The sequence below is a fragment of the Porites lutea genome, chromosome 8 (assembly GCF_958299795.1).
Source record: "Porites lutea chromosome 8, jaPorLute2.1, whole genome shotgun sequence".
Classification (NCBI taxonomy): Eukaryota; Metazoa; Cnidaria; class Anthozoa; order Scleractinia; family Poritidae; genus Porites; species Porites lutea.
The window spans coordinates 2,687,501-2,715,000 of NC_133208.1; the positions used below are offsets into that span (position 1 = coordinate 2,687,501).

At 38.6% G+C, this 27,500-nt stretch overlaps 2 protein-coding genes and 1 long non-coding RNA gene across 4 annotated transcripts in view; 2 read left to right on the top strand and 1 right to left on the bottom strand.

Annotated features, from left to right (window-relative positions):
* The window catches only part of LOC140945964 (uncharacterized), a 285,160-nt gene that overhangs the window by 171,285 nt on the left and 86,375 nt on the right, over positions 1-27,500 (bottom strand). The gene's annotated exons all lie outside the window — the stretch shown is intronic.
* On the top strand, positions 8,712-12,259 carry LOC140945990 (uncharacterized). The gene is made up of 4 exons (XR_012166784.1): positions 8,712-8,758; positions 9,675-9,811; positions 10,635-10,787; positions 11,967-12,259. It is a non-coding gene; the product is annotated as an uncharacterized lncRNA (long non-coding RNA).
* Positions 21,890-23,757, top strand: LOC140945084 (CD209 antigen-like protein A). The gene is made up of 2 exons (XM_073394150.1): positions 21,890-21,986; positions 23,369-23,757. The coding sequence occupies exons 1-2, from the start codon at positions 21,890-21,892 to the stop codon at positions 23,755-23,757; spliced, it is 486 nt and encodes a 161-aa protein (XP_073250251.1).

A 27,500-nucleotide genomic window follows, 5' to 3' on the forward strand; every position in this document is an offset into this window, starting at 1 on the left:
AATCCAAGATCCACTGGCAAACAATCTGTAATTTAGTACCTGGAATCTGGAATCGACAGCATGGAATGCAGAATCGAAGAGTGTCGTGGATTCCCTTACATTGGGCGAAGTGTAAAATAAGGGAAACAGCTGGTGTTGGAGACAAATATAATTTACCATTTTATGTTTCTATTTCTTTCTTTATTTTTTCTATCACTCTTCCTGCTTTAAGGATCAGTTCACTGTTTTAATTTCAAAATTTGGTATAAAATTTAAAGATTTTACTGATTCAGGTCTACTAAAGATCTGGCTCATGAGTCATTGGTTTGTGGCTGTGGTTTTGCCTTCACAAGTGTTTCTGATGCTTGTTAGGGAGGGGGTGGGGGGCTTAAAAGAAGATTTGCGGTAAGATTTTCAAAGCTTAGAAGAGAAGAAATATGCCGATCTCAACTGCCTTGTCCCCGATTGCATGTGATTACTTTTTGGGGAATATTTGAGTTAATAGGCCACTTCCGAGTTCCAAAAGCCCTCACTTTCAAAGTGAGGCCAAGTGCACAACCTTTCTTGTGAAAACGAGCTTTATTTGCATGAGAATGAAAAATCATTTTTAGTGCTTAACCTCGTTTCTCTTACAGAGGCTTGGGGGAACTCGATAATGGCCTATTATAAAGCCCGGGGGACTCCCCATATGAAAGGGGTGGGGATGCTCGTCGTCTCGCTTAGGGGTATAAATTTCGGATTTTGGTCTCACTGAGGGTGTTCTGGGCAAAACGCCATCATATTTAGCCGTGAAGGTCTCGTTTAGGGTTGCACACGAAAAAATATAAAAATAAACATATTGTCTGTATTTTAAAGGGGTCTCTATTAGGGGTCAAAAAAAGCTTGGGCCCCTCCCAGATCGGTCTCCTTTAGGGGTTTAATTCAAAATTTCCGACGAGCATCCCCATCCTTTTCATATGCGGAGTCCCCCCCCCCCCCCCCCCCCAGGTTATAAAGGTTCTACCTAGTCTTCCTTGCAGCCGTTTTTGTATCGTCACGCGAGAGGAGGAGCGTTGCGTGACGAGACAAAAACGGCTGGGAGGTGTACTGCGAGCAGTCTCTCTTTTTCGTCAGATTTAATAAGGCGACATTTGCGTGTCTCGCGTTTTGCTACATGTACTACAGAAAAAAAAGACTGCTCGTAGTCTAAGGTAGTCTAGGCTATGCGCCCATTCCCATCATCATTCCCTTCTCGCGCTACTTGCTTGTGTCCAGCTCTTACGCTTCTCGCTTGCTCCATGCTCCCACCCTAATGCCTGTGGAGGACGCAGCCATTTCCTTTCGATCAATATCGGCACTCTGACAAGTACGCGCGCGCGCGCGTTTAGCTAGAACTCGCGCGAGGCAAATGTCAGCAGAAAAGAATGTAGACATACTTGGGTGGTACTGATAATCTTCCAAAACATCCCAAATCAGATTACGCACCGATTACACAAATTCGCAAGGGTGAACCATTTATCAATCACTATCTGTAGCCTTTCAGCTGTTTTCACTAATGACACTAACTGCACAGCTCAAAATCGACAAAAACTTTAAGAAAAATTAAAATTAAATAGATGAAAAATAGATTTCCTGATGATGAAACTGTAAGATAACAATAGTCCTGAATCGAAAAGGCAGTTAATGCGTCTTACTGTCAATTCATCAGGAGAGGGCCCGTTCTCTCTTATGAAAAGTCGGACAGCGACCGCGGATAGCATGCTCGTGAATATGCTTGTCGTTCTCGTTGAATATTGAAGTTATGCATGCAGAAGGGTCTTCCGGAAGTTGATCTCATCTTAAAACAGAGGTTAAACGCGTATTTATTGATTCAGCCGTTTGGCAGGATGTAGTTACGGAATGCAATTTAATCTGTTTATAAATGTATCACTTACACAACATAACAGTTGCTGTTTCGCTAAATCGAAAGTCATGAACGTTCGTTTTAGACAAATTCCTTCACAAACGGCCGCAATGAATGGAAAGAACAACTCCTGTTCTCTGTGCTACGGGTTCATATTCAATCTATTGGTTGCCCTGTGCACCATTGGCTTCTTGTGCTATTTTTTGTACCGTTTTGACGCAAGGTTGGTCTCGCTGGAACGAAGACTGTGGAACAAGGAACATGGTGATGGTAGAATAAGTACAAAGGAGAGGATAGGGAGTTATGGCCAAGCAAGTCACCACAAACAGGCCATCCTTATGAGAAAAGCAAGGACTGGCGGCAAGGTACGTCTTTCGGAAGCAAAACAACTGAAAAAGTTGATTATTGAAGAACAATCAAGACCGTGATCTAACAAGTCTCAATCTCGGGAAATAACAGGTCAAGTTCGTCAGTCTTACTCCAAGGAGTTCATGAATACTTACGGGTCTCATACAGTACAATTCACGTCCTCCTGGGGATGCGTTTGCCGGCGAAAGTACAAACGCCAGAAACGCGCGTGTGACGCGCGTGGTAACTCAAAGAACCGGCGGCAAAAACGCTACAAAGCCATCAAACTCATGGTTCATCTTTTGCGGGATGATGATACTTTGATATTTAGGATATGTTTTATAAAATTTCACTGTTCAGCTTGTAAAGCTATTCACGGCGGTGCAGACCGGATTGATTCTTGTTATGGCAAAATGCTGCGGAAAACGCAAGTAAAACAAAATTATTGTACCCTGCAATGAAATATTCATTTTTATAGCTGTACATATACATATGCCTTTGGTCACTGTTTCGTCATTCGGCTCCCGGAGTGATAAGTCAACTAATTTCTGCGCTAGAAAAGAAGAAGTGGAAATTCTTGAAACAGAAAATGGGAAAATGAAAAATGGGACTGAAGCAAACCCTAATTGTAACCTTTGCTTTATCTCGTATCGAGATAAGACAATTTTTTTTTCGGCCCTTCGGGCCTCAGTTTGGTCTAAAAATAAGGGGGGGAAGGGCGGTTCCCCCGGGCCCCTCCCCTGAATCCGACACTGATAACAACCGGACTTAGTGATCGCATTAATTCCATTCCGGTCTGTAATCAATACTTCAAGCTAGTGAATAATTAAATCGAAATACCGACGTTTCTGGAGCCATTGATTACGTACCGAACTGGACCTTAAGAAGTTCTGATACCAATAATAAAGTTATTATTCATTCAAAATATTTCCCCGATTCTGATTGGCTTAAAGCACAAGCATAATTCACCATAACCAGCTACTGATGACCAAATTTGTAAGAATTTTGCGTTTAATTAACCGATGACGTCAAAAGTGTAGCTTCCTTGCAGGTTAACTCACCGTTAACCGAGAAGACCTGGGGACGAGGTTAAGTTGCTTTAATTGTGAAAACAAAACTGGCGGACATTTCACTCGTTTTAAGAGTAAGAACTAGGCGAAGTAATTGCTAAAAACATGGCAAGAACAGCAAGAAGACAACTCGAAGGGCGACATCTGCTACTTGGAGAATATTTGCAGAGCTGAACAACCCTAAACGTGCACTATCGAAGACAAACTAACATCGCTGAAGGTAAGCATGTTTTAGCTATGTTTTTAAACTAGGAATTATTTTGAATGAATAATAAAACAATTATTGAATTCGGCTTTCGTATAATATGAAGAATTATTGAGATCGAGGAGGGTGTTATCGATAACACCCACGAAAACACCCACCTCGATCTCCATAATTCGTCATAAGATACTCAGCCTCATTCATAATTGTTAAACAATTTGCAAAAAGTTCAACTTGTCGCTAGTCAAAACCATAGTCCCCTGAGATCGGTATTTTTCCATCCGCCTTCCGCCGTCTGCAGGTACCTGATCCTCGTTTTAAGGAATCCTGTTTCAACCTTACGGTCTGCAATGATACCTTTTTAAGTAATTTATGTCATGTTCATTCCCACCTTCTTTTTTGAACCTAATAGCTTCTGAGCAACGTACTAGTTTTTACATTCAGCGAAATTCACAACTTTCAGACATAATTGTTTACCCTGGGTACCAGAGTTTTTTCTCGCGTACAGCGGGAATTTTCGGTGTTGTTCGCGCGGGTCACTATAAAGACTTGACAGAAACCGGAAACTGCGCTTGAAAAGTCTCTGGCACCCAGGGTAATAATTGTTTTGCCTCCTCTAAGTTTTTTGAAGGGAAATTAAAGACCGGCCTTTGTTTCATTGGCAAGCAAGACACGTAACTCTTTCTGTTGGCCAGAACCTCTTTAGAACCTTTAATTTGGTGGGTTCGTGTTGGCCCGAAGCCCGGGGGGGGGGGGGGGGGGGGACACTGCCACATATGGGCTATATAGGTATGTGCCGCTGTGAAGGGTATGGTTTTCAAGCAGTTTACTCTAGGATAGGGTATATAAATCAGAGCGTTCGGGTCTAGAATAGGGTATCATTTTTCAGCAAACTGATCAGTTGGGTGAAGTTTTTATCTAGACTAGGGAAACAGCTACCCTAGGATAGGGGGATATGGGGAGTTTACTCTACTATAGGGTAGCAAAATTCAGCTGAACTAGCTCTAGTATAGGTTAAGGGTTCCAGGGTCCCACCGGCACATCCCCACCCAGAAATTCCCAAAGTACCCCCCCCCCCCCCGGGCCCCGAAGCTCTGTTGTTTCAGAGTTGGGGTTCATTGTTAGTTTTGTTTGGGTTAGGTTTATCCATTGTTTTCTAAACCAATCCTGTGAGCCGACGTAGAGCTTCCGGCCCACCCAACTCTTTGTGCAATGTTACACGCCTGGTGGGTACATGCAATCAAAGTTATAATGGAATTCAGTAAACAGAGTAAAATTTAAGTTTACACATAAATTTATAATTTTTTTTTTTTACAGAAGGGCAGGAACCTACGAATCACATGGCGACCTATCAATAATTAAACGAAATCCACCGAAGTGGGAATTTACTGGTTTACATTCAGACAAACTACTGCACTGAAACTATTAAAAATGAAACAGCGTCATTTATTAAGAAAGTTATATATTTAAAGTGCCTTCTAGTATAAGGTTTTTAACAAGACTTTCGTAAGAAAATTATCTTTTAGATGTTATTAGAGCTCGGTTCGTAACAAATTTTTTATAAAAAATAATGGCCAAATTTTAGATTCACCACTTTGATGCCATTCTGATTGTGACAAAGGAAAGGAGATAGTTATAGATGAGCCATCCAGAGAATTTGCTCTCTGACACAAAACAAGTTTCTTTTTTGAACCGAAGAGTTTTTGAGCAATGTCACGAATTGTTTTTACGCTAGAGGAGATCATGGTAATGAAATGTTAGTGGTAATTTAAATGTTAATTTTTGATATCCACGGCTTTCTGACTTGCACTTGTTTTGCCCCATTTGCTGAAGGGAAATGTCTCATCTATAACAAATTCTGATCTTTTTTTTTTTATAGAGAAACAAGCTATATTAGAAAGACGACTTCCTGTCCGATTTCCAGATCAGACGGTTGTTTCTTACTTAACGGAATTAAAATGATATTTTTGAGGTTTCTTGTATTATGAGAATTCATCAAAGATTAATTAGGTGTAATTAATCAAAGATTAATCAGGTCTTTGGACGAATTTTCGACAATAATTGGTTTCTGTATAAATTTGATCCTTCAATTTACATTGTTACTGAAGTATAAACGTTTCTTAGCAAAATTCTTGAATAGAGCACGAGGAGCCGCAAGCGGTGATATTTTTGCACGGCATCTGGCGGCACATCAAAGAATTTGGAATTAAATAAAGGGCAAATTCCTAGAATATCTTCGCCAGTTAAGCTAGAGAAAAGGTGTTAAAAAACCTCAGGATCCAAAACAACACGTTAATCAAAATATCACTTGGACCTTTTCGCTAATGAAGAGCTATCACGCGGCTAAGCTTGAGTTAGACATATATTGAAATAGGAACTCGTGCCCATAAAGTATCAGAAGTGAGTGGGAATCGCTCCTGGTTAAAAAACTGGTTCACAGGGATATGCATCTCTTCTAGTTAAGAAAAGGGAATCAGAACTGCTTTTCATGCAGGAACAGGTTTTCTTCGGGCTAACAGCTTATTTCACTCCTTGACATTATACAAAGCGCATTTTGTAAAGAAAACTTTTTCCGCTTTATCAGCTTTTTTTATATTCTATTCCATTAATGTTTAACCTCACTCAAAAAGCCAAATAATATAAATGCTGTTGTTAAAAAAAGCGTTTTACCTGTTTTCGTGAATTCGCTACCCAAAGATCACTATGCTCAAAGGACAGGGCAAAATTTCCAGGAGAGAGGCATTAATTTTTTTTTCCCACGAGGTTACAAAGAGAAAATGCAATGATTATTATTAATGTAACCATGCAGTTATACTCTACCCACGAGTTTACGGACAGCAAATGCAGTGATTATTATTAATGTAACCATCAGGTATGTTCTACCCACGAGGTTACAAAGAGAAAATGCAATGATTATTATTAATGTAACGTTCAGGTATTCTACCCACGAGGTTACAGAGAGCAAATGCAGTGATTATTATTAGATGTAACCGTCAGGTATATTCTACCCACGAGGTTACAAAGAGAAAATGCAATGATTATTATTAACGTAACCTTCAGGTATGTTCTACTCACGAGGTTACAGAGAGCAAATGCAGTGATTATTATTAAATGTAACCGTCAGGTATATTCTACCCACGAGGTTACGGAGAGCAAATGCTGTGATATTATTAATGTAACCATCAGGTATGTTCTACCCACGAGGTTACAAAGAGAAAATGCAATGATTATTATTAACGTAACCTTCAGGTATGTTCTACCCACGAGGTTACAGAGAGCAAATGCAGTGATTATTATTAATGTAACCATCAAATTCGATTAAATTACGGGACAGAAATTTTACTGCTTGCGGCTCCTCGTGTAGATTTGTTGAATGACCATATAAATATAGGCAAGAAAACAGGTACAAGTCATAAACTTGTGGTATCTCCTTCAGCGTTAACTCATCGGGTAAGTGAATCGGCATACTAGATTTTTAAGTGCTACTTGAGATTTTCACATGTTCTTGATTTAATATAATCATTTGTCGCCACCCTAAAACAAAATGGCCAAGGTTTCGTAAAACTTCATCGTCGTTTTTTCTCTGAGAATATAAAAAAGAAAGAAATATAAATTTGTGACCACGTCAGTGAACTAATTTCACTTGATTTTTCTGCTCGATATTTGCCATCTTTTTAAAGTGGTATGGTCGGTTGTTCTCTAGGCTATTTAATTAATTTTAAAAGATGTATAATGTTTAGTTTTTCGTACGTGAACGATGATATTTTTAGCTCCCAACACTGAATTCCACTAAGAGGCTTGCCTTTGTCTTGAGTTAAGAATGAAGATTAATTTTGCTAAGGCCTTGTCATGTGAAAAACACATTTTAGAACGTTTTAACCCGTTTGCGATCAATGCATTGGTTGTTCTTTTTCCTTGGTAAAAATCCTTGATTCTTGGTTTCCATGAGACGTAATCAAGATTTTAATCTAAAAATCGTCAATCTGTCTAAGACTTTAGTTTCAGGTGAGGGCGTTTTATCTCAGTCAACTTTTTAGAAGTTTTCAGTTCGATGAGACAGTTTGTTTTGTGCCCGCCACGGCACGAATAGCCCTGAGGAAAACAGCCAACGAGAACAAGGTAGAATACCCAAAAGCAGCTGAAGTTCTAGAAAAGAACACGTACATGGACGACATCTGTGAGTCAGTAGACACAAACAAGAAGCTCGGGAATTACCAGATGGGTCAACCCCAATCAAACCCCAGAGGAATAATCCTGTTGTTCTGGTCTTAGTAAGATTGGGTACTCTTAAATTGCGCACATATTTGCGATAAAATTTATTTATCCGAGCTATTTTTCTTGATTGACGTTAGCAATTATGGTGAAGAACGAAAAATAAAGCTCCTAATTAACGTTTATATAAAAAAATCTAGAAATGTAGGTAGCAATTTTTTGGCATTCCAGTAACAAAGCAATTTTCTAGCTTTTAATGAGCACAATCGGTTCACACGGGTATGATACACTTTGACTAAACCATTGACTTACTGCTTCAAAAAAAAATTGTTCAAAATTTAAGTTTACATGTAAGTTTATAATAACGTTTTACAGAAGGGCAGGAACCTACGAATCGTATGGCGAACTATTAATAATTAAACGAAATCCGCCGTAGTGGGAATTTACTGGTTTACAATCAGACAGAATACTGCACTGAAACTATTAAAAAATGAAACAGCGTCATTTATTAAGAAAGTTGTATATTTAAAGTGCCTTCTGGTATAACGTTTTTAAAAAGACTTTCGTAAGAAAATTATCTTTTAGATGTTATTAGAGCTCGGTTTGTAACAATTTTTTTTATAAAAAATAATGGCCAAATTTTAGATTCACCACTTTGATGCCATTCCAATTGTGACAAAGGAAAGGAGATAGTTATAGATGAGCCATCCAGAGAAATTGCTCTCTGACAAAAACAAGTTCCTTTTTTAAACCGAAGAGTTTCTGAGCAATGTCACGAATTGTTTTTACGCTAGAGGAGATCATGGTAATGAAACGTTAGTGGTAATTTAAATGTTAATTAATCAAAGATTAATCAGGTCTTTGGACGAATTTTCGACAATAATTGGTTTCTGTATAAATTTGATCCTTCAATTTAAATTGTTACTGAGGTATAAACGTTTCTTAGCAAAATTCTTGAATAGAGGTTATTGGATTTGTCTGACCATATAAATATAGGCAAGGAAACAGTTACTTTCACTAACAAGTCATAAGCTTGTGGTATCTCCTTCAGCGTTAACTCATCGGGTAAGTGAATCGGTATACTAGATTTTTAAGGGCTACTTGAGATTTTCATGTTCTTTATTTAATATAATTATTTGTCGCAACCCTAAAACAAAATGGCCAAGGTTTCGTAAAACTTTATCGTCGTTTTTTCTCTGAGAATATAAAAAAGAAAGAAATATAATTTCGTGACCACGTCAATGAACTAATTTTACTTGATTTTTCTGCTCGATATTTACCACCTTTGTTAAGTATGGTCGATTGTTCTTAAGGCTGTTAAATTATTTTTAAAAGGTGTATAATGTTTAGTTTTTCGTACGTGAACGATGATATTTTTAGCTCCCAACACTGAATTCTACTAATAGGCTTGCCTTTTTCTTCAGTTAAGAATTAAGATTAATTTTGCTAAGGCATTGTCCTGTAAAAAACACATTTTAGAACGTTTTAACCTGTTCGCGATCAATGCATTGGTTGTTATTTTTCCTTGGTAAAAATCCTTGATTCTTGGTTTCCATGAGACGTAATCAAGATTTTAATCTAAAAATCGTCAATCCCTCTAAGACTTTAGTTTCAGGTGAGAGCGTTTTATCGCAGTCACCTTTTTAGAAGTTTTCAGTTCGATGAGACAGTTTGTTTTGTGATAGACCACTTTTGAAAGGTACTATGTAACGAGGAGCTGCTTTTTTTAGGTCAGTTCTCTGCTGAAAACATTTCTTAGTGCCTTCACCCATTCAGAAAATGTCCCTGTAGGTTTATGAAGACGATATAATACAAATTTCATCAGAGAGCACTAATCGTAATAATCTTGCTTGGTGAAATCTGAAGGCACATCTACCTTAAAACTTTGAAAACGTTGGTTGATGTCTTGCAAATTATAATTTTCACAAAGTGCGACCAGCTTTGCAGGTTTTAATATGACATTTTTTATTTTGGTTTTCAGTTTCTATTAATACCATTCTGTTGGCAAAGAAGAGTGAAAGATGAAAAGCCTGTTGCTTATCGTGGTTCTTAGTCTCCTGGCTGTGGGTTATGCCAGGGACCAGGAAGCAGAACTTGCAATCCGAGGGGGCAAAAAAGGTGATCATACTAAGAAGGGGTCCGAGGGCTACTCCCACAGTGAAATTTTGATGTTTAAGTGTTCGGAAATGGCACGAAATAATAACAAAACATTTTTTTCCGATAACTAACAGTAACGTAAGTTTTACACTTTTAGCTATTTCAATATCCTGAGAGGAGGCTAAACAGTCCTATTTTCACATCGTCTCATTCAAGGACTGGGCAAATTTTTGACTTTTCAAGCTGCCTTGTCCCCGGTCGTTCTCTCTCCCTTCCGCGTATCGCCTTTCTCGCGTGGGGTGATTTTCACGCGCCCTAGCATTTCGCTCGCTCTACTATCCCTGAGGGAAAATGGGGACTACTCGTAATCTGCTCGTGATCACTTTTTGGGGGATATTTGAGTTAATAAGCCATGCACTTCCTCCCGTAAGGATCAGTTTACTGTTTTAATTTCAAACTTTGGTCAGTGAAGAAAAAAAGAGAGACATAAAAAGATTGTGCTAATTAGAAACTTTAATCGCCGGGAATGAATTGCCAAAATTTCTCTGAGTAATCAATAATTGAAGAGCTTCCGTGAAGTGGAAGGGTTCTGTCTCCTGAAAGCGCTTTAAAAAATCGAATAAAAAATTTTGGAAGTACGGATATATAACGTACAACAACCCAATCCGCCCCGGCCCACTCCTTCCCCAACGGCCGACTCCTTCCCCCCCGGCCCACTCCTTCCCCCCCGGCACACTCCTTCCCCCCCGGCCCACTCCTTCCCACTCGGCCCACTCCTTCTCCCCCAGCCCCTCCTGTCAAACTGTACGCGAAAGGGATAAGACATCAATTTATATTTTAACAGGCAATTCTTGTATGAAACAAGGAGGCATGTGCATCAAAGGTAAATCCTGCCCAAACGGTTATGAAGAATGTGGACACTCCTGTGGGAAAGGGAAGAAGAACAAGAAAAAAAAATGCTGCTGCTTGATACCTCCTACGCCGACCCCGGAGCCAAGTGCGTAGTAATAATTAGTCTAATAGTAGTAATAATTAACCTAATAGTATGTAGTAATAATTAGCCTAATTTAAATACTGTATTATATTAGTAATAATTAGCCTGTGAAATCAAATAGTGACAATTGAAAATAGGATGAAATACACGCCCGTTTTGTCCAAATTCTAAGAATTTTTTAGCCTTTATACCTATTAATATCGTGGGTAACAAATTTAAGGCCAAAATATTTGGCTTAATTCACTATTTTCTAACTTTTTTTGAAAAAATAGCTATTAGAATTCTCGATGCGTTGTTTGGTGTTTTTCGCTTTTCGAAGGAATATTTTAAGGGCCCTGACATCTTCATTCATAACCGGTTTTAAAACTTTGACGCCATCTTGGCACTGATACGTACTGAACGTCATTGTATTATAGCAATTTTGTAATTTCAGATCTGAAATTTTAAATTAGCGCTAAAATTTCGTGCCAGAATTAAGGAGTAATTTGCCACCAATGATATTGCTTTTTATTCCCTTCATTGTTTCCTTAATTAAGACGCTTTTCACTTTAAAAATTCTCGGGCCCAGTTTGAAGTTATAATAGAGTACACTAGACGTATCACAAATGATAAGAATACACGTTCACAGAGCAGCATAGCGAACCTGGACCATTATTTATGGAATTCAATTGATGTGAAGACGCGTTTTAGCTTTTTAAAAAAGTTAGCAAATAGCATGGCATAGTTTCTTAGCAAGATAGCTATATCTTCGTGGGCGTACATCTGCCTAGACCCCAGACCTCGTTATTGTGCGCGGCTGATGCATTTCGGGTGACGTGGTCCGAGCGATATTTTGAGACGTCAGCGAAATGCATTGACCAAGAGGGCCTGGAAAGACGCCGACAGGGACTAGGCAAAGCGTACGCAATTAGTGTTTTGTAGGTTGAATTTAGACTCCTGGCCGCGGGAGAAAGCTGAGGTAAGCTTTCAGAAGACATTTGAAAAGGTATCGCAAGGACAGAGAACTATGTAAGCCAACTGATATCCTTGTCTTCCAGCACAATTCGCTGTAATATGCAATGAATTGATAGTTTCTCACCTGCGAAAAATGTGAAAAATGCTTATGACAAGGTTCGCCGTTTTCCAAACTTTATTTCATTAGAAAGACTTACAAGGAAAATTATGTTTTGTATCTCGGTTTAGCTTGTCCAAAGGGCTGGGTTGAAAACGGAAATCAGTGCTACTATATACTCCCCGAAACAAAGGAAGCATTTGTGCGGGGATTATACCTATGCAATCAACTCGGAGCAACCCTACCAATCATCAAATCAGCCGAGCAGAACGCCTTCCTTTTGAGTCTGATGGAGGGAAAAGATGATCCACGGCTTGGAATGATAGCACCCAACGGCGATAACGTCTTTGAATGGCTCGATGGGACGGCAGTGGCCGATACCTTCTCTGCATGGAATACCGGTGAGCCTAACGGTCCTGGATCAGAGAACTGTGGGCACTTGTACGTCAGCGGAAGTGCAAAAGGAAAGTGGAATGACGATCCCTGTTCGCATCCCCGAGCTATTGTTTGCCAGATGGAGAAGAAATGAGCCTGGCCAACAGCTGCTGTGAAGCTACTGAAATTGTAGGCTAGTCTCACATGTAGAATTATAGTGGGCGATCAATACTCAGTGAGCCAAACCTGACAAAGAAATAAAGGTGTTGGGAGATATTACTTGTTGTAGACAATCATTTGTTTGTATATTTGGATAATGAATTTAATGTAGTTGTCAGTATCTCAACTGGCATCGCACCCAACATTACTATCCACCAATGCCAATGATCATTTAACTTAAGGGAGTAATTTTGGATATATCTCAGGGACTTCCATACGCTGTCCTCTAAGCCAAATTTACGGGGGCACCCAACGACTTTTTTTCTGCAAAATTACTATTCGAAGGAGCAAATATTGTGCGAGATATTTTTAAAGCTGTAGAGCGGCAGGTGACAAAGTCTAAAAATTTCTGGATAACCTTTCGTTTATGATATTCGGAATTTTTCTGCTAACTTACCCTGCCACTTCCCTAAGAGCTTGGTTGGTCAGGGTAAAAAAAAAACGCTTAAGTTTAAAATTCGTGAATCAGTTATAATTAATGTACAGCCGCAGGAGCCCATCAAATTGGGCTCCTGACAGCCGTAAACCTTTATCCCGGAAATTATTTTGTCAATTATGCCTTATACTCGAGAAAATTAAGGCATGGGTCTTCTATTTAATTCCTCAAAAACAGAGGATGAGGTTTAACTTTTTAAGCTTTCAATATAGCGTAAAATAACTTATGGACAGACTACCTAGGTGTAACTTCAATAACTTTGAATTATATATGGTTGCAGTCATTAATTATCATGTGACCTATCAAGGCTATTTTTAGCTCAAAATTCTATTTGGCAAAATGGCACCACTTTTCATTACTTTATGGAAGTTGCAGTGATCGTCATAGTGATGAGACTAACAGGTATATCATTTCTGTGGCCGGGCCTTTTAAGTTAATCTTTTAGAAATGGACGAAATTCCGCGAAAACCGTTTGAAAAAGGGGACTGGGCACTAGTACAAAATTCCGTTTATTTATACTTACAAAAACTTATTCAACAAAGCCCGGACACAGATGCTTAGTTGAGGGCTAGGGGTACAAAATAGAGTTACCAACTCTTACCCTCCAAAGATAGCAAAATGCAAACAAGCAAGAAAAAAAATAAACAAAGAAAAGAACCTGTCCTACATACACAGTACATAAAGGATAAGTAAACAGCATTTGAGCGAGAATTTCTGCAACGCGGTACTTCGATGGAAGAATTACCCCCCCCCACCACCCCCCCCCCCCCCCCCCTCCGCCCCTCCCGTATCCATTTTCCTTACTTGAGCTCGTCGGTTTTTTGTTTACGGGGTATTAGTCACAAGTAAATCCCGGGGACGAGATTCACCTCGTTCTATTGACCGTAAATCTCCTTGTAAGTTCCCTCTTAATAAGCCCCCCTCTCCGAGAATGAGCTCCCCCCATTTCAGGGGGATAATTAAAAAGTTTTGAAGCCCCCCCTCTCTTTTAAGCCCTCTCTCCCTTTCCCCCTTACTATTCACAGCCAAATTCATAAATGATGGACTGTACACTTTTGGCTGTTCATGGGGGCGACTGATTCGGTATCGGTTATTCTTCGATCCCATGTCGATCCTTAGCCTTTCATGTACCTTAGTGGTACTTATACTTAATTATAAATACGCGAGTTTAACGAGAGATTATTTCGTCGTCAACCAGCGTCAAGGAAGGGATTGACATAATGAAAACGGCAGGAGTTATAAATCATAACATACAAGCTACTGAAATGCTTTTAAGCAATCCTGCTTTGATGAATAACCATCAAAATAACTTACAGGCAGCTTTATTAACCCTGCTGGAAAGTGAGGTGTCCTCAGCCGCCATCTATGTCTGTCCACCCTTAGCCATAACCTTGCTTAAGGTCCAGAAAACATCAAATAGAGGATTCCTTTGTATTGTCGAAACTCACTCAGTTCCTCAGGCGTTGGGTGGTAACGACAAAGGCATTTTGTTGGCCACGGAGTTCGACGAGACAACAAAGAACTCGAAATGTAATAATGATCGCCTTTTTCTAGTTTAGTATTAGAAATATGGTATTTCACTGTATATTTCTCGGGAAAAGGCGATCATTATTTCATCCAAACACAGCACAAGGATCTTTTTTCCCATTACAATCTTATTCTAAGAAAACTTAAGGAAAAAATGTCCCGAAAAGCGCTAGAAAATACAAACGAAATGTGCTCATGCCCCCCTGGGCATCCTATAATACTCATTAAATCGAATTAATTCAATATGGCCGCCGTATCGGTAAAAAGGTCTATTCATGTGGATAGGCAGGCATTCATAAATTACAAAATGGACAAGTAGCTAGCTGTCTTCATTAAGCGCCCTTGAACCGATAATTTAAGGCTTTTATGATATGTTGTCAGTACAAACAAAAGATAACCCCCAATTTCTTATCAATTTTCTTCTATGTCTGAGTAACAAAGGATACTCCCTGCTTCATGTCATATGCCTCCATAAAAAAGAAAAACAAATTAAACTAACAAACTAACAAAAACTGGCAAACCAGCAAACATTTCTATACGTTGCTTACGTTTATTATGTTTAAATCCACTTTTCGATCTATTTTAGATAATTAACCGGCTGAGAGGATCGGCAACAGCTTCTAAAGACGGCGGAATGCGGATATTGTCTCACGAGTCTCAATCATTCGGAAAAGGGATCGGGAAGAGCATTGCTGAATGGAGCAGAATCTTGCGTCAAGCCGTTGGAGAGGAAGTTTTGGATTTAATGTTCACAGAAAATAGGTTTCATGGAGTCACAAGAATATATAGAAAATACATACTTTCGGATAAAGGAAATAATTTCCTGAAAACCCCGATAGACGTTTTCGTGAAGGGTCCCTACGACGAAGCAGCAACAGGGAAGACTGGTAGAGGCGAAAGTAGTAGATGCCGAGGGAAGCAGTACATGCTTTTGTTAAGATCAGCCCTGACAAAAAGCATGCGTTAATTTTTTGACAAACTTCTAATAAAAGCAAACTTTTCTATTTATTTACTTCTTTCTTTATTCAAATAACTAAAACCAAACTGCCCCACCTCTCCCAGCCAATTTCATTGTTCAAGTTTTTTGTTGTTGTTGTTGTTGTTGTCATTTTCGTTCCAAAAGAGACTTTCAGAATATTGGTATATGTCTATAACTATTTGTTATTTTCAACAGACGAGTCCACGAATGCAGAAATGGCAGAGAGAATCAAAGGTTTCTCGCTTCCCTATCCTATGAGGAAAACACCCTTCATATTTTCTGGAGACTTTCGAGCTGCTTTCTTTATGAATCCCCACCAGGCCCGTTTGTTTGCTTCAGCTGAACATTCAAACGTCGATTTGACATTTACTGGGAGCTACATGCCATACTTGATTAATGTAGTGACGTTTGATCTCGACACATTGCAGTGTGAGTATACTTATAGCTACATCTTCGGGTGTACAAGGCGCTAACCGTGCTTTTGCATTGAAATGACATTAATTTGTTATCTCTCAATGCGTGTCAAAACTATTATTGCGTTACTTTTTTAGTAGATTGGAATAAAGTTGTTGTTGTTGCTGACAAGAAACGATAACTAACCAGATACATATACGGCTGATATTCTCTTAGTTTGCATACCATTATGACAAAAAATATATTACCTTACACTAGAAAAAAATATACCCTGTAACAGTTAAATCCACCATTTCACATAGAGCATAATGCATCTTGTTACTCCCCTCCCCCCAAATTTTGCAAGACCATTGTTTTCAATTTCTCCTGGGTATTACAGTCCTCCCAAATAAGAATTGAAGACAATGGGTATGCAAAATTGTGAAGGGGGGGGGGGGGGGGGGGCGGTAAACACGGTGCATTCTGGCCTATGTGAAAAAAGTGAATGGCCAAGAGCGACAAATGCATATAGGTATAACTGTAATGTTGGAAATATAAGCGTAATTCATTTTACATTCTCTCTCTTCATGCAGGGACTCCCGTAGCACGATGTCTTTTAAACAAACAGAATGGCGAAGCCCATGGCAAAGTTTTTAGTGAAATTTTCTCCTCAGTCAACCAACAATATGAAGATTTTAACAATGGAGAAAGGATCCAAGCGATTACGGTTGATTTTTCTGACGCCGAAGCTAACGGACTCGAAGAGCCCCTCGGAAAGGATATGACGAGTAAAATTCTTCGTGGGTGCAAGGTGAACTTTATTAGTTTCATTGAAACCCAAATCAACTTTGTTTTCCCTTCACCGGTCCGACACGCCCGAGATAACGTGTAAACATAAAATTTAAATTTAGACATTCTAAACATTATCATTGCCACAACAATGTTAATGCAAAAATAAAATAAGTACAAAATTGTGGTCAATGTCCAACAAACATATAATTATGTTATATTATTTTCGTTAGGAAATTTTGAAGGACTAGGGTATCTGCAGTTAGCTCCATCATAATCGAATTGTCGACTTCCAATCAGAAGTTCACTAGTATTTATTAATAAACAAATGAATTGTATTTTTCCACGGAGAAAGAAACGAAAAAAAAAACGTAAAGAACAAACAAACAAACCAATTTTTTTTTGGTTTTGTTTTGTTTTCAGGTACATTGGTCACGTTCATATATACAAGAGGGTAAGCCACTCTGTCTGCTCAAATAAAGATGAGATAACAACCTTCCAGCACCTGGCGTCGAAAATAGAAGCTGTAAAGAAGAAGGAAGAAGTTCTCCTGCTTTTCGACGTTTTGGCGGGTCAAAAGCACGTCAGCAGTGCGGCAGCTTTCATAACTGATAAAAAATTAAGAGAGGGAACACCACTGATAACTAATTCCTCCTGGAAGAAAGCAAAGGCCTGGAAGGAATGGTGGACCAGAGAGAGACATTTACGTAAGCACTAATTTTTCATTGATATGCTAAAACAAAAAATCTGTACACTTTCATCTGTACACGCCAACATCACTGGAAATTTTTAATTATCTTCATTTGCTCTGTTGGAAAAGGCCAGAAAAGCTTCATCTACAGACAGAGAATGGGGAAAGGCGTCACATTCTCTTTTAAATCTATTTTAGAGTTTAAAACATTTCAATTTCCTGTTTATTAGGCATGTTTACAACTGCTTTTACTCTCATGGACGAGGAGCAATAGGATCATGCTACTGCAAAGACGAAGTCAAAAGTACGTCGTTATTGCTAAAATTAGTTACTTTTCAGTGCTATTGGGATTACTGTAAAGTTGAATTCAGGAATTAGATGAAAGGACCTTTACACAAGACAAGTCAAGAAATTTATCATCTTATTGTTGCTTACAACTTCTTGGCACGAAGTACACATGGACAATTCACCTACCTGGAAAGCCGGGGGAATATGACATTGTCATGAATGGCTAAATAAATGGATTGCTGCCAATAACGGACATTTTATTCCAAGAAAACTATTAGACACGAATTTACTGTTATGATAAGATTGTAAGATGTAGAAAATCAGTAAAAAAAAGTACACAGTGGCGTCTAATGTGTCCTAAACTAAATGAAATCAATGCTTTTTTTTCCAGGTCTACCAGACGCTTTAAAAACCAAGCGAAAAAAAAAACAAGAAAAGGCACAATTGTTTATTTGGATTTGTTACTGTCAATTATAGTGATCTAACGAGGGAAACTGGTTGTCCTTATATAAAACTAAATTTAAGAACGTATTGAGTGAGAAAGTAGCGATGCAGACATATAAATGGAATTTCTTTATCATCGAAAATCAAGAAGTGGGGAATTTGGGCATGTCAGCTAAAATAATTGGGCTCCGCACATATGTCTATAGTGCATTGGATAATTTGTATACAATTTTCCATGCCATGGAGTGCTTCTAATCCATTGCTCAGCAATGTGTTACGATGGAAATAGATAACTTTCGTTCTGTTAAAATTTACTGTAGCTATAACCGCGAGGGCACAAGGCATAATCTGCAGTTAGGCATTCATTTTTGTTAATTCATTTGATGGTGGTTTGTGTGTTTTTCTTTTCAACAGACAACGGCTTGCTGCTAAATAGACGAGTGAACGTAGAAACAGCTGATGCAGACGGGAACTGGGAGGGGTGGTTCGTGGGAACTATTATAAATTACAACAAGCAGACCAAGCAGTATACGATTTCTTTCGATGATGTCGATAGCATTCACAATATTGTTCTTCCGGGCGATGAAATTCCATCGGAGGACATTGAACTCTTGTAAATCCCCTATTTTTGTTCAGGCCTTGGTTCCTTATAAAAGTTTGTTGTTATATAAGCAAAGTATGGTTCTCTAGTGAATAAATATTAAGTAAATAAATGAAAAACCCAAAATTTAAAAAGAATATATACTGAAAACAATATCAACCCAGTTCAGACTGGGCATTTCTTGTTTCCTGCCAGCGGGTTGGGGGGGGGGGGGGGGGGGGGCGGAGGGGGGAGGGGAGGACTCATGCACTTTTCGCCCGTTCCACCATTTACTAGTAAATATCGAACAGATACTAGTAAATGAAAATCTCGCTATCAAGTCAAGCTTTTTTGGCCCTTTCCACCATTTACCAGTAAATAGAGTCAAGATACTAGTAAATGAAAATCTCGCTAAAAGGTCAAACCTTTTTCGCCCATTCCACAATTTACTAGTAAATGAGAATTTCGGTAAAAAGTCACGACTTTTTCGCCCCTTCCACAATTTACTAGTAAATAGTGTGAAGATACTAGTAAATGAAAATCTCGCTAAAAAGTCATGCCCTTTTGGCCCGTTTTACCATTTATTGGTAAATGTAATTTATATACTAGTAAATGAAAATCTCGCAAACAAGTCAAGCCTTTTTGGCCCGTTCCACCATTTACTAGTAATTAGTGTCAAGATACTAGTAAATGAAAATGTCGCTAAAAGGTCAAGCCTTTTTTGCCCATTCCACCATTTACTAGTAAATACTGTTAGGATACTAATAAATGAGAATCTCGCTAAAAAGTCACGACTTTTTCCCCCGTTTCACAATTTACTAGTAAATAGTGTGAAGATACCAGTAAATGAAAATCTGGCTGAAAGGTCAAACCTTTTTCACCCATTCCAAAATTTACTAGTAATTAGTATCAAGATACTAGTAAACGAAAATCTCGCTAAAAGGTCAAGCCTTTTTCGCCCATTCCAAAATTTACTAGTAAATAGAGTCAAGATACTAGTAAATGAAAATCTCGCTAAAAAGTAAAGCCTTTTTCGCCCGTTCCACCATTTACTAGTAAATGGAGTCAAGATACTAGTAAATCAAAATCTCGCTAAAAGGTCAAATCTAGTAAATGAAAATCTCGCTAAAAGGTCAACCCTTTTTCGCCCATTCCACCATTTACTAGTAATTAGTATCAAGATACTAGTAAATGAAAATCTCGCTAAAAGGTCAAACCTTTTTCGCCCATTCCACAATTTACTAGTAAATAGAGCCAAGATACTACTAATGAAAATCTCGCTAAAAGGTCAAACCTAGTAAATGAAAATCTCGCTAAAAGGTAAAGCCTTTTTCGCCCATTCCACCATTTACTAGTAATTAGTATCAAGATACTAGTAAACGAAAATCTCGCTAAAAGGTCAAACCTTTTTTGCCTATTCCACAATTTACTAGTACATAGTGTCAAGATACTAGTAAATGAAAATCTCGCTAAAAGGTCAAGCCCTTTTCGCCCGTTTAACCATTTATTGGTAAATGTAATTTATATACTAGTAAATGAAAATCTCGCAAAAAAGGTCAAGCCTTTTTTGCCCATTAAGAAAATCAATGAAAAATATTTTTCACTGTTAAGGAATTTTGAAAAAAAATTTTTTACTAGTACTAGTAAAGTTTTTTAAAAACTTTGTAAAAATATGAATTCCCAGTGGCTTTGATTGCCGGTTAAATTTCACAGTCAAAACAGTTGTCACGTTTAACTAGTAAAAGTCGATTTGTAAACAAATCCTAGAAAGAATGTTCAGCTAGTTTCTGTATCAAATACGTTAAATTTGATCCTTTAATTTACATTGTTACTGAAGTATAAACGTTTCTTAGCAAAATTCTTGAATAGAGGTTATTTGATTTGTTAAATGACCATATAAATATAGGCAAGAAAACAGGTACAAGTCATAAGCTTGTGGTATCTCCTTCAGCGTTAACTAATTGGGTAAGTGAATCGGTATACTATAGATTTTAAGTACCACCTGAGATTTTCCAGGGGCACCCAACGAGAATATAGTTCAAAACCACTTAAACATAACATTGTTGAACGTATTTTAATATTTAAATGGTAGATATAGGCATATTTTTATCCCCTAAAATTTCTTCATCTGTTCGGATTTCCTAGCTGAAAGTCTAGTGATCCGAAAATTATAGGGATCAAAGCTTACCTTTTCGAAAATTTCAGCCAGAAAAAAGGTTCCCGAAAATTCTAGGTGACCTTTTTAGGGTAAAAATCCGTAAAAAATGGGCAATTATACGATTTTTTAGATGTTCGAAAATCCTAGGAGAGGCATGCAAGCAAGAAATTTTACAACAAATGTTCCGAAAATTCTAGATCTCAAATCGTCTTCCGAACAGATATTTTCCGATAATTGACGTTGGGTGCCCATGATTTTCATATGTTCTTGATTTAGTACACAATTATAAGTCGCCACCCTAAAACTAAATGGCCAAGGTTTCGTAAAAATTCATCATCGTTTTTTCTCTGAGAATATAAAAAAGAAAGAAATATAAATTCGTGACCTCGTCAAAGAACTAATTTTGTTTGATTTTTCTGCTCGATATTTACCATGAATTCTTTGTTAGGTGGTATGGTTGGTTGTTCTTTAGGCTATTAAATTATTTTTAAAACGTGTATAATGTTTAGTTTTTCGTACGTGAACGATGACATTTTTGGTTCCCAACACTGAATTCTACTAATAGGCTTGCCTTTGTCTTGCGTTAAGAATTAAGACGTTAAGATTAATTTTGCTAAGGCATTGTCCTGTGAAAAACTTATTTTAGAACGTTTTAACCCGTTCGCGATCAATGCATTGGTTGTTCTTTTTCCTTGGTAAAAATCCTTGATTCTTGGTTTCCATGAGACGTAATCAAGATTTTCATCTAAAAATCGTCAATCCTTCTAAGACTTTAGTTTCAGGTGAGAGCGTTTTGTCGCTCACCCTTTTAGAAGTTTTCAGTTGGATGAGACAGTTTGTTTTGTGATAGACCACTTTTGAAAGGTACTATGTAACGAGGAGTTACTTTTTTAGGTCAATTCTCTGCTGAAGACATTTCTTAGTGCCTTCACCTATTCAGAAAATGTCCCTGTAGGTCTATGAATACAAATTTCATCAGAGAGCACTAATCGTAATAATCTTTCTTGGTGAAATCTGAAGGCACAGCTGCGTTAAAACTTTCAAAAGGTTGGTTGATGTCTTGCAAATTATAATTTTCACAAAGTGCGACCAGCTTTGAAGATTTTAATATGACATTTTTTATTTTGGTTTTCAGTTTTTATTGATATCAATCTGTTGTCAAAGAAGAGTGAAAGATGAACGGCCTGTTCTTTATCGTGGTTCTTAGTCTCCTGGCTATGGGTTATGCCAGGGACCAGGAAGCAGAACTTGCAATCCCAAGATGCGAAAAAGGTGATCGTACTAAGAGGGGGTCCGAGGGCTACTCCAACGGTGAAATTTTGATGGTTAAGTGTTCGGAAATGGCACGAAATACTACTAACACTTTTTCTTTGATAACTAACAGTAATGTAAGTTTTACACTTTTAGCTATTTCAAAATCCTGAGAGGAGGCGAAACTGAGTCCTATTTTCACATTGTCTCATTCAAGGACTAGACAACGTTTTGACTTTTCAAGCTGCCTTGTCCCCGCCGCGTCTCGCCTTTCTCGCGTGGGGCGATTTTCACGCGCGCTCGCGTTTCGCTCGCTCTACTATTCCTGAGGAAAAATGAGGACTACTTGTAATCTACTCGTGATCACTTTCTGGGGGATATTTGAGTTAATAAGCCATGCACTTCCTCCAGTAAGGATCAGTTAACTGTTTTAATTTCAAAATTTGGTCAGTGAAGAAAAAAAAGAGAGACATAAACTTGCATATGGTTCTTAGGAATTCAACTTTAGGAGGGTTCGCATACATTTGACAAAGTTAGTTACTTGGAGTAATCGCGATGAAGACTGAAAGAACGCGATTTCAATTTTTCAGCGACGTTTTCTCTGCCGTCGCCGTCCTCGGATCTTAAGGTCCCTATAATAGCAATTTTGTACTCGGCTTCCGATGTGAAATTTTATTTTCGCGCCAAAATTAAGGAGTAATTTGCCACCAATGATGTTGCCTTTTATTTCCTTCATTGTTTCCTTGATTAAGACGCTTTTCATTCCAAGTTTGAAGTTATAATAGAGTACACTACACGTATCACAAATGGTAAGAATACACAGAGCAGCATAACGAAACTGGACCATTATTTTTGGAGTTCAATCGATGCGAAGACACGTTTCAGCTTTTTAAAAAAGTTAGCAATTAGGATGGCATAGTTTCTTAGCAAGATAATTATATGTTCGTGGGCGTACCTTGGCCTAGACCCCAGACCTCGTTATTGCACACCGGCTGATGCATTTCGGGTCACGTGGTCCGAGCGATTTTTCGTCAGCTAAATGCATTAACCGAGAGGGCCTGGAAAGACGCCGACAGGGACTAGGCAAAGCGTACGCAATTAGGGTTTTGTAGGTTGAATTTAGACTCCTGGCCGCGGGGGAGGGCTGAGGTAAGCTTTCAGAAGACATTTGAAAAGGTATTGGAAGGACAGAGAACTATGTAAGCCAACTGATATCCTTATTTTCCAACTCAATTCGCTGTAATATGCAATGAATTAATAATTATTTTTTCACAACAGTTTTTTTGAGCAGTTTCTCATCCGCGAAAAATGTGAAAAATGCTTATGACAAGGTTCGTCGTTTTCCAAACCTTATTTCATTAGAAAGACTTACAAGGAAAATTATGTTTTGTATCTCGGTTTAGTTTGTCCAGTGGGCTGGGTTGAAAACGGAAATCAGTGCTACTTTATACTCCACGAAAAAAAGGAAGCATTTATGGGACTTTACCTATGCAAGCAACTAGGAGCAAGCCTGCCAATCATCAAATCAGCCGAGGAGAACGACTTCCTTGTGAGTCTGACGGAGGGAAAAGGTGATCCATGGCTTGGAATGATAGCACCCAACGGCGGCAACGTCTTTGAATGGCTCGACGGGACTGCTGTGGCCTTCTCTGCATGGAATACCGGTGAGCCTAACGGTCCTGGATCAGAGAACTGTGGGACGATGTACGTCAGCGGAAGTGGCAGAGGAAAGTGGAATGACGAACCCTGTTCGAATCCCCGAGTTATTGTTTGCCAGATGGAGAAGAAATGAGTCTGGCCCACAGCTGCTGTGAAGCTACTGAAATTGTAGGCTAGTCTCACGTCTCACATGTAGAATTATAGTGGGCGATCAATACTCAGTGAGCCAAACCTGACAAAGAAATAAAGGTGTTGGGAGATATTACTTGTTGTAGACAATCATTTGTTTGTATATTTGGATAATGAATTTAATGTAGTTGTCAGTATCTCAACTGGCATCGCATCCAACATTACCATCCACCAATGCCAATGATCATTAACTTAAGAGCGTAATTTGGGATATATCTCAGGGAACCCATACGCTGTCTTATCAAGCCAAACTTACGGGGGCACCCAAAGACTTTTTTTCTGTAAAATTACTATTCGAAGGAGCAAATATTGGGCGAGAAATTTAAGCTGTAGAGCGGCAGGTGACAAAGTCTAAAATTTTCTGGATAACCTTTCGTTTATGATATTCGGAGTTTTTCTGCGAACTTACCCTGCCACTTCCCTCGAAGCTTGGTTGGTCAGGGTAAAAAAAATCGTGAATCTAATATAATTAATGTAGAACCGTAACCCTTTATCCCTGAAATTATTTTGTCAATTATCCCTTATACTCAAGAAAATTAAGGTATGGGTCTTCTATTTAATTCCTCAAAAACGGAGGGTGTGGTTTAACTTTTTAAGCTTTCAATATAGCGTAAAATAACTTATGCACAGACTACCTGGGTGAACTTCAATAACTTTGAATTATGGTTGCAGTCATTAATTGTCATGTGACCTATCAAGGCTATTTTTAGCTCAAAATTCTATTTGGCAAAATGGCACCACTTTTCATTACTTTATGGAAGTTGCAGTGATCGTCATAGTGATGAGACTAACAGGTATATCATTTCTGTTGCCGGGCCTTTTAAGTTAATCTTTTAGAAATGGACGAAATTCCGCGAAAACCGTTTGAAAAAGGGGACTGGGCACTAGTACAAAATTCCGTTTATTTATACTTTCAATAACTTATTCAACAAAGCCCGACACAGATGTTTAGTCGAGGGCTAGGGATACAAAACAGAGTTACCAACTCTTACCCTCCAAAGATAGCAACTGCAAACAAAGCTAGCCTCCGAAAACATCCGTTTCTCTTCGCTCTTCGCGGCTGGGGACGTTTCCTCCGTGCGAAACGTCCCCAGCGGCGAAGAGAGAGGAGAAACGGATGTTTTCGCAGGCGACAAACAAGCAAGAAAAAAAATATACAAAGAAGAGAACCTCTCCTACATACACAGCACATAAAGGATAAATAAATATAGTATTTGAGCGAGAATTTCTGCAACGCAGTACTTCGATGGAAGAGTTACCCCCCCCCCCCCCCTACCCCCGTATCCATTTTCCTTACTTGAGCCCGTCCCTTTTTTGTTTACGGGGTATTAGTCACAAGTAAATCCCGGGGACGAGATTCATCCCGTTCTATTGACCGTAAATCTCCTTGTAAGTTCCCTCTTAATAAGCCCCCTTCTCCGAGAATGTGCTCCCCCCATTTCAGGGGGATAATTAAAAAGTTTTGAAGCCCCCCCTCTCTTTTAAGCCTTCTCTCCCTTTCCCCCTTAATATTCACAACCAAATTCATAAATGATGGACTGTACACTTTTGGCTATTCATGGGGACTGATTCGGTATCGATTATTCTTCGACCGCTAGCCTTTCATGTCCCTTAGTGGTGGTACTTAATTATAAATTCGCGAGTTTGGCGAGAGAGTATTGCGCGGGTGACCTCGTCCCCAGGCCGCTTTTCCCTGGCTCAAGCCTCCTGGGGACGAGGTTGTTTCGCGGGGTTATATTTTCGCGATTTTAACAGGTAAGTATAAAAAAGGGCATTAAATTTCACGATTTAGCCGATCTCAACTTCATTTTCTTTTTTTAAAAGTCTGACCCTTAAAAAAAAGAAGATAAACTGGAACAAGCAATGTGTGAAATCTTTGCACTGCTATCGTTATGTTACTTCACAACGGGAGACACAAAATGGAGCTTACCAGTAAAACCATTTAGCAATTTGTGTTAAGTTTGTCAATACATAACGTCGCTATCACATGTTTGTTGTTATTTGAATTTTCTCTATGGGTATTTAATTTCGCATTTTTTTACAATCGCTAAAAACGCGAAATATTAAGTCCCAATAAGGTATTTGAGTTTTTCCACTTTGCGTTCTGGTTCTTTAAGGAAAATTGATGCCATTTTCTGGTTATTCGAAAAGGCAATATAGCACCCTGTTACGCTAAATTATATAAGCCCATCCCCCGAATCTTTTAAGCCCCCAACTGCCCCTACCCCCCAGCCTAGCAAAAAAGGTTTCCTAGGGCCGGGGGGCTAATATGAGGATTTTCTCCTGCGCGCGCGTGGAGTTCTGGGATTATTGTTCAAACGCGTTACAATATAACTGAACAAAAAAGATTTTTTCGCAGTTTATTGACGGTGGATTTTGACGAAAAGGTAAGTTAACAGCAGCTTTACGAAGAACATTGTTCACTCTATAAAAGAGTGCTAGCCAAAGCGGAAAGAATGACATTGTTTGCATTGATCTTAGGTTGAAAATATTCTTAGCGTGATCCTGTGATTCGAAGTGATAATCACAAGGGAAAACAGGTTTACAAAAGGACAATGGAATAAAGTAAGAAGGCTTCATTTTCTATGATTTTGATTTCTTTCTTTTTTTCTTTGTCGGTCTTGTTTCTTTCCTCGATCCTTTTTCCCCTGTGAAGTTCTTTTGATCATGGATCATGAGATTGATCGTGATTTGCAGTAGTGTCCACTTTAGCTTCGAATATGTCGAGCGTGTAATCACGAGCTCGCTTCACAGATGGTTGAAATTTATAACTCTACTCGACTTTGACTCGATAATTGCGAAATTTTTCTATGTCGCGAGGTAAAACTTACTGAAAATGAACTGCTGACTATTGACTGTGTATAACCACGTGGTCCTTGGGAGGGGGGGTGGGGTTGGGGCACAACCGTCCAGAAATTGTGAGATTACCTTGGAACCCTGAGCATTCATCTGCACATTGCAACCCCACTCTAGGCTATTGTAGGCTTTTTGTTGTATATTCATACATTCAGCAAAAAAACATAAGCGCATTAATTATATGTAGGCAGTGTGGGGTAAAATAGACCTTGTCACGGTTTTGGATGTGATCTTGAAGAGTAGGCAAACGCATGAGAAATTACAGTGTTTGTATGAGAATCTAATGTCGAATAATTTCCGCATAACGGCTTTTCTGAAAAAAATATAAATTGTAAACTAAAGCTACAAAGCAAAGCATTGTCCTAAAAAATTTGGGGGGTGTACTTGTGCTTAGCTTAAATTTCTCCAGAGGCTTGCTTTAGATTTTCCATTTATTTGTCTGTAATTTTCCTGGGACTCTCTTACAAACAAATGTATAAAAAATTTGAAAAAGTGGTTCTAGGTCTTCCAGTGCATGTAACGCCCTCGAATTTTTTCAGGAGAATCCTTAGGAGTGAAGTTTTAGTTTACAAATCATATTTTTTTCAGAACAGCTGTTCAACGGAAATTATTCGACATTAGATTCTCATAAAATTACTGTAATTTCTCATGCATTTGCCTACTTGTCAAGATGGCGTCGAAAACCGTCACAAGGTCTATTCTGAAAAGCGCCAATGCCTTGAGACTTTAATGCAAGATAGAAGAAATGGTGACAATGACAAGAAGACAATAGTTGCAGTTTCAACCAATTATTGGTTGAAACTGCGGCTTCAATTACCAGGCCCAGTTGTT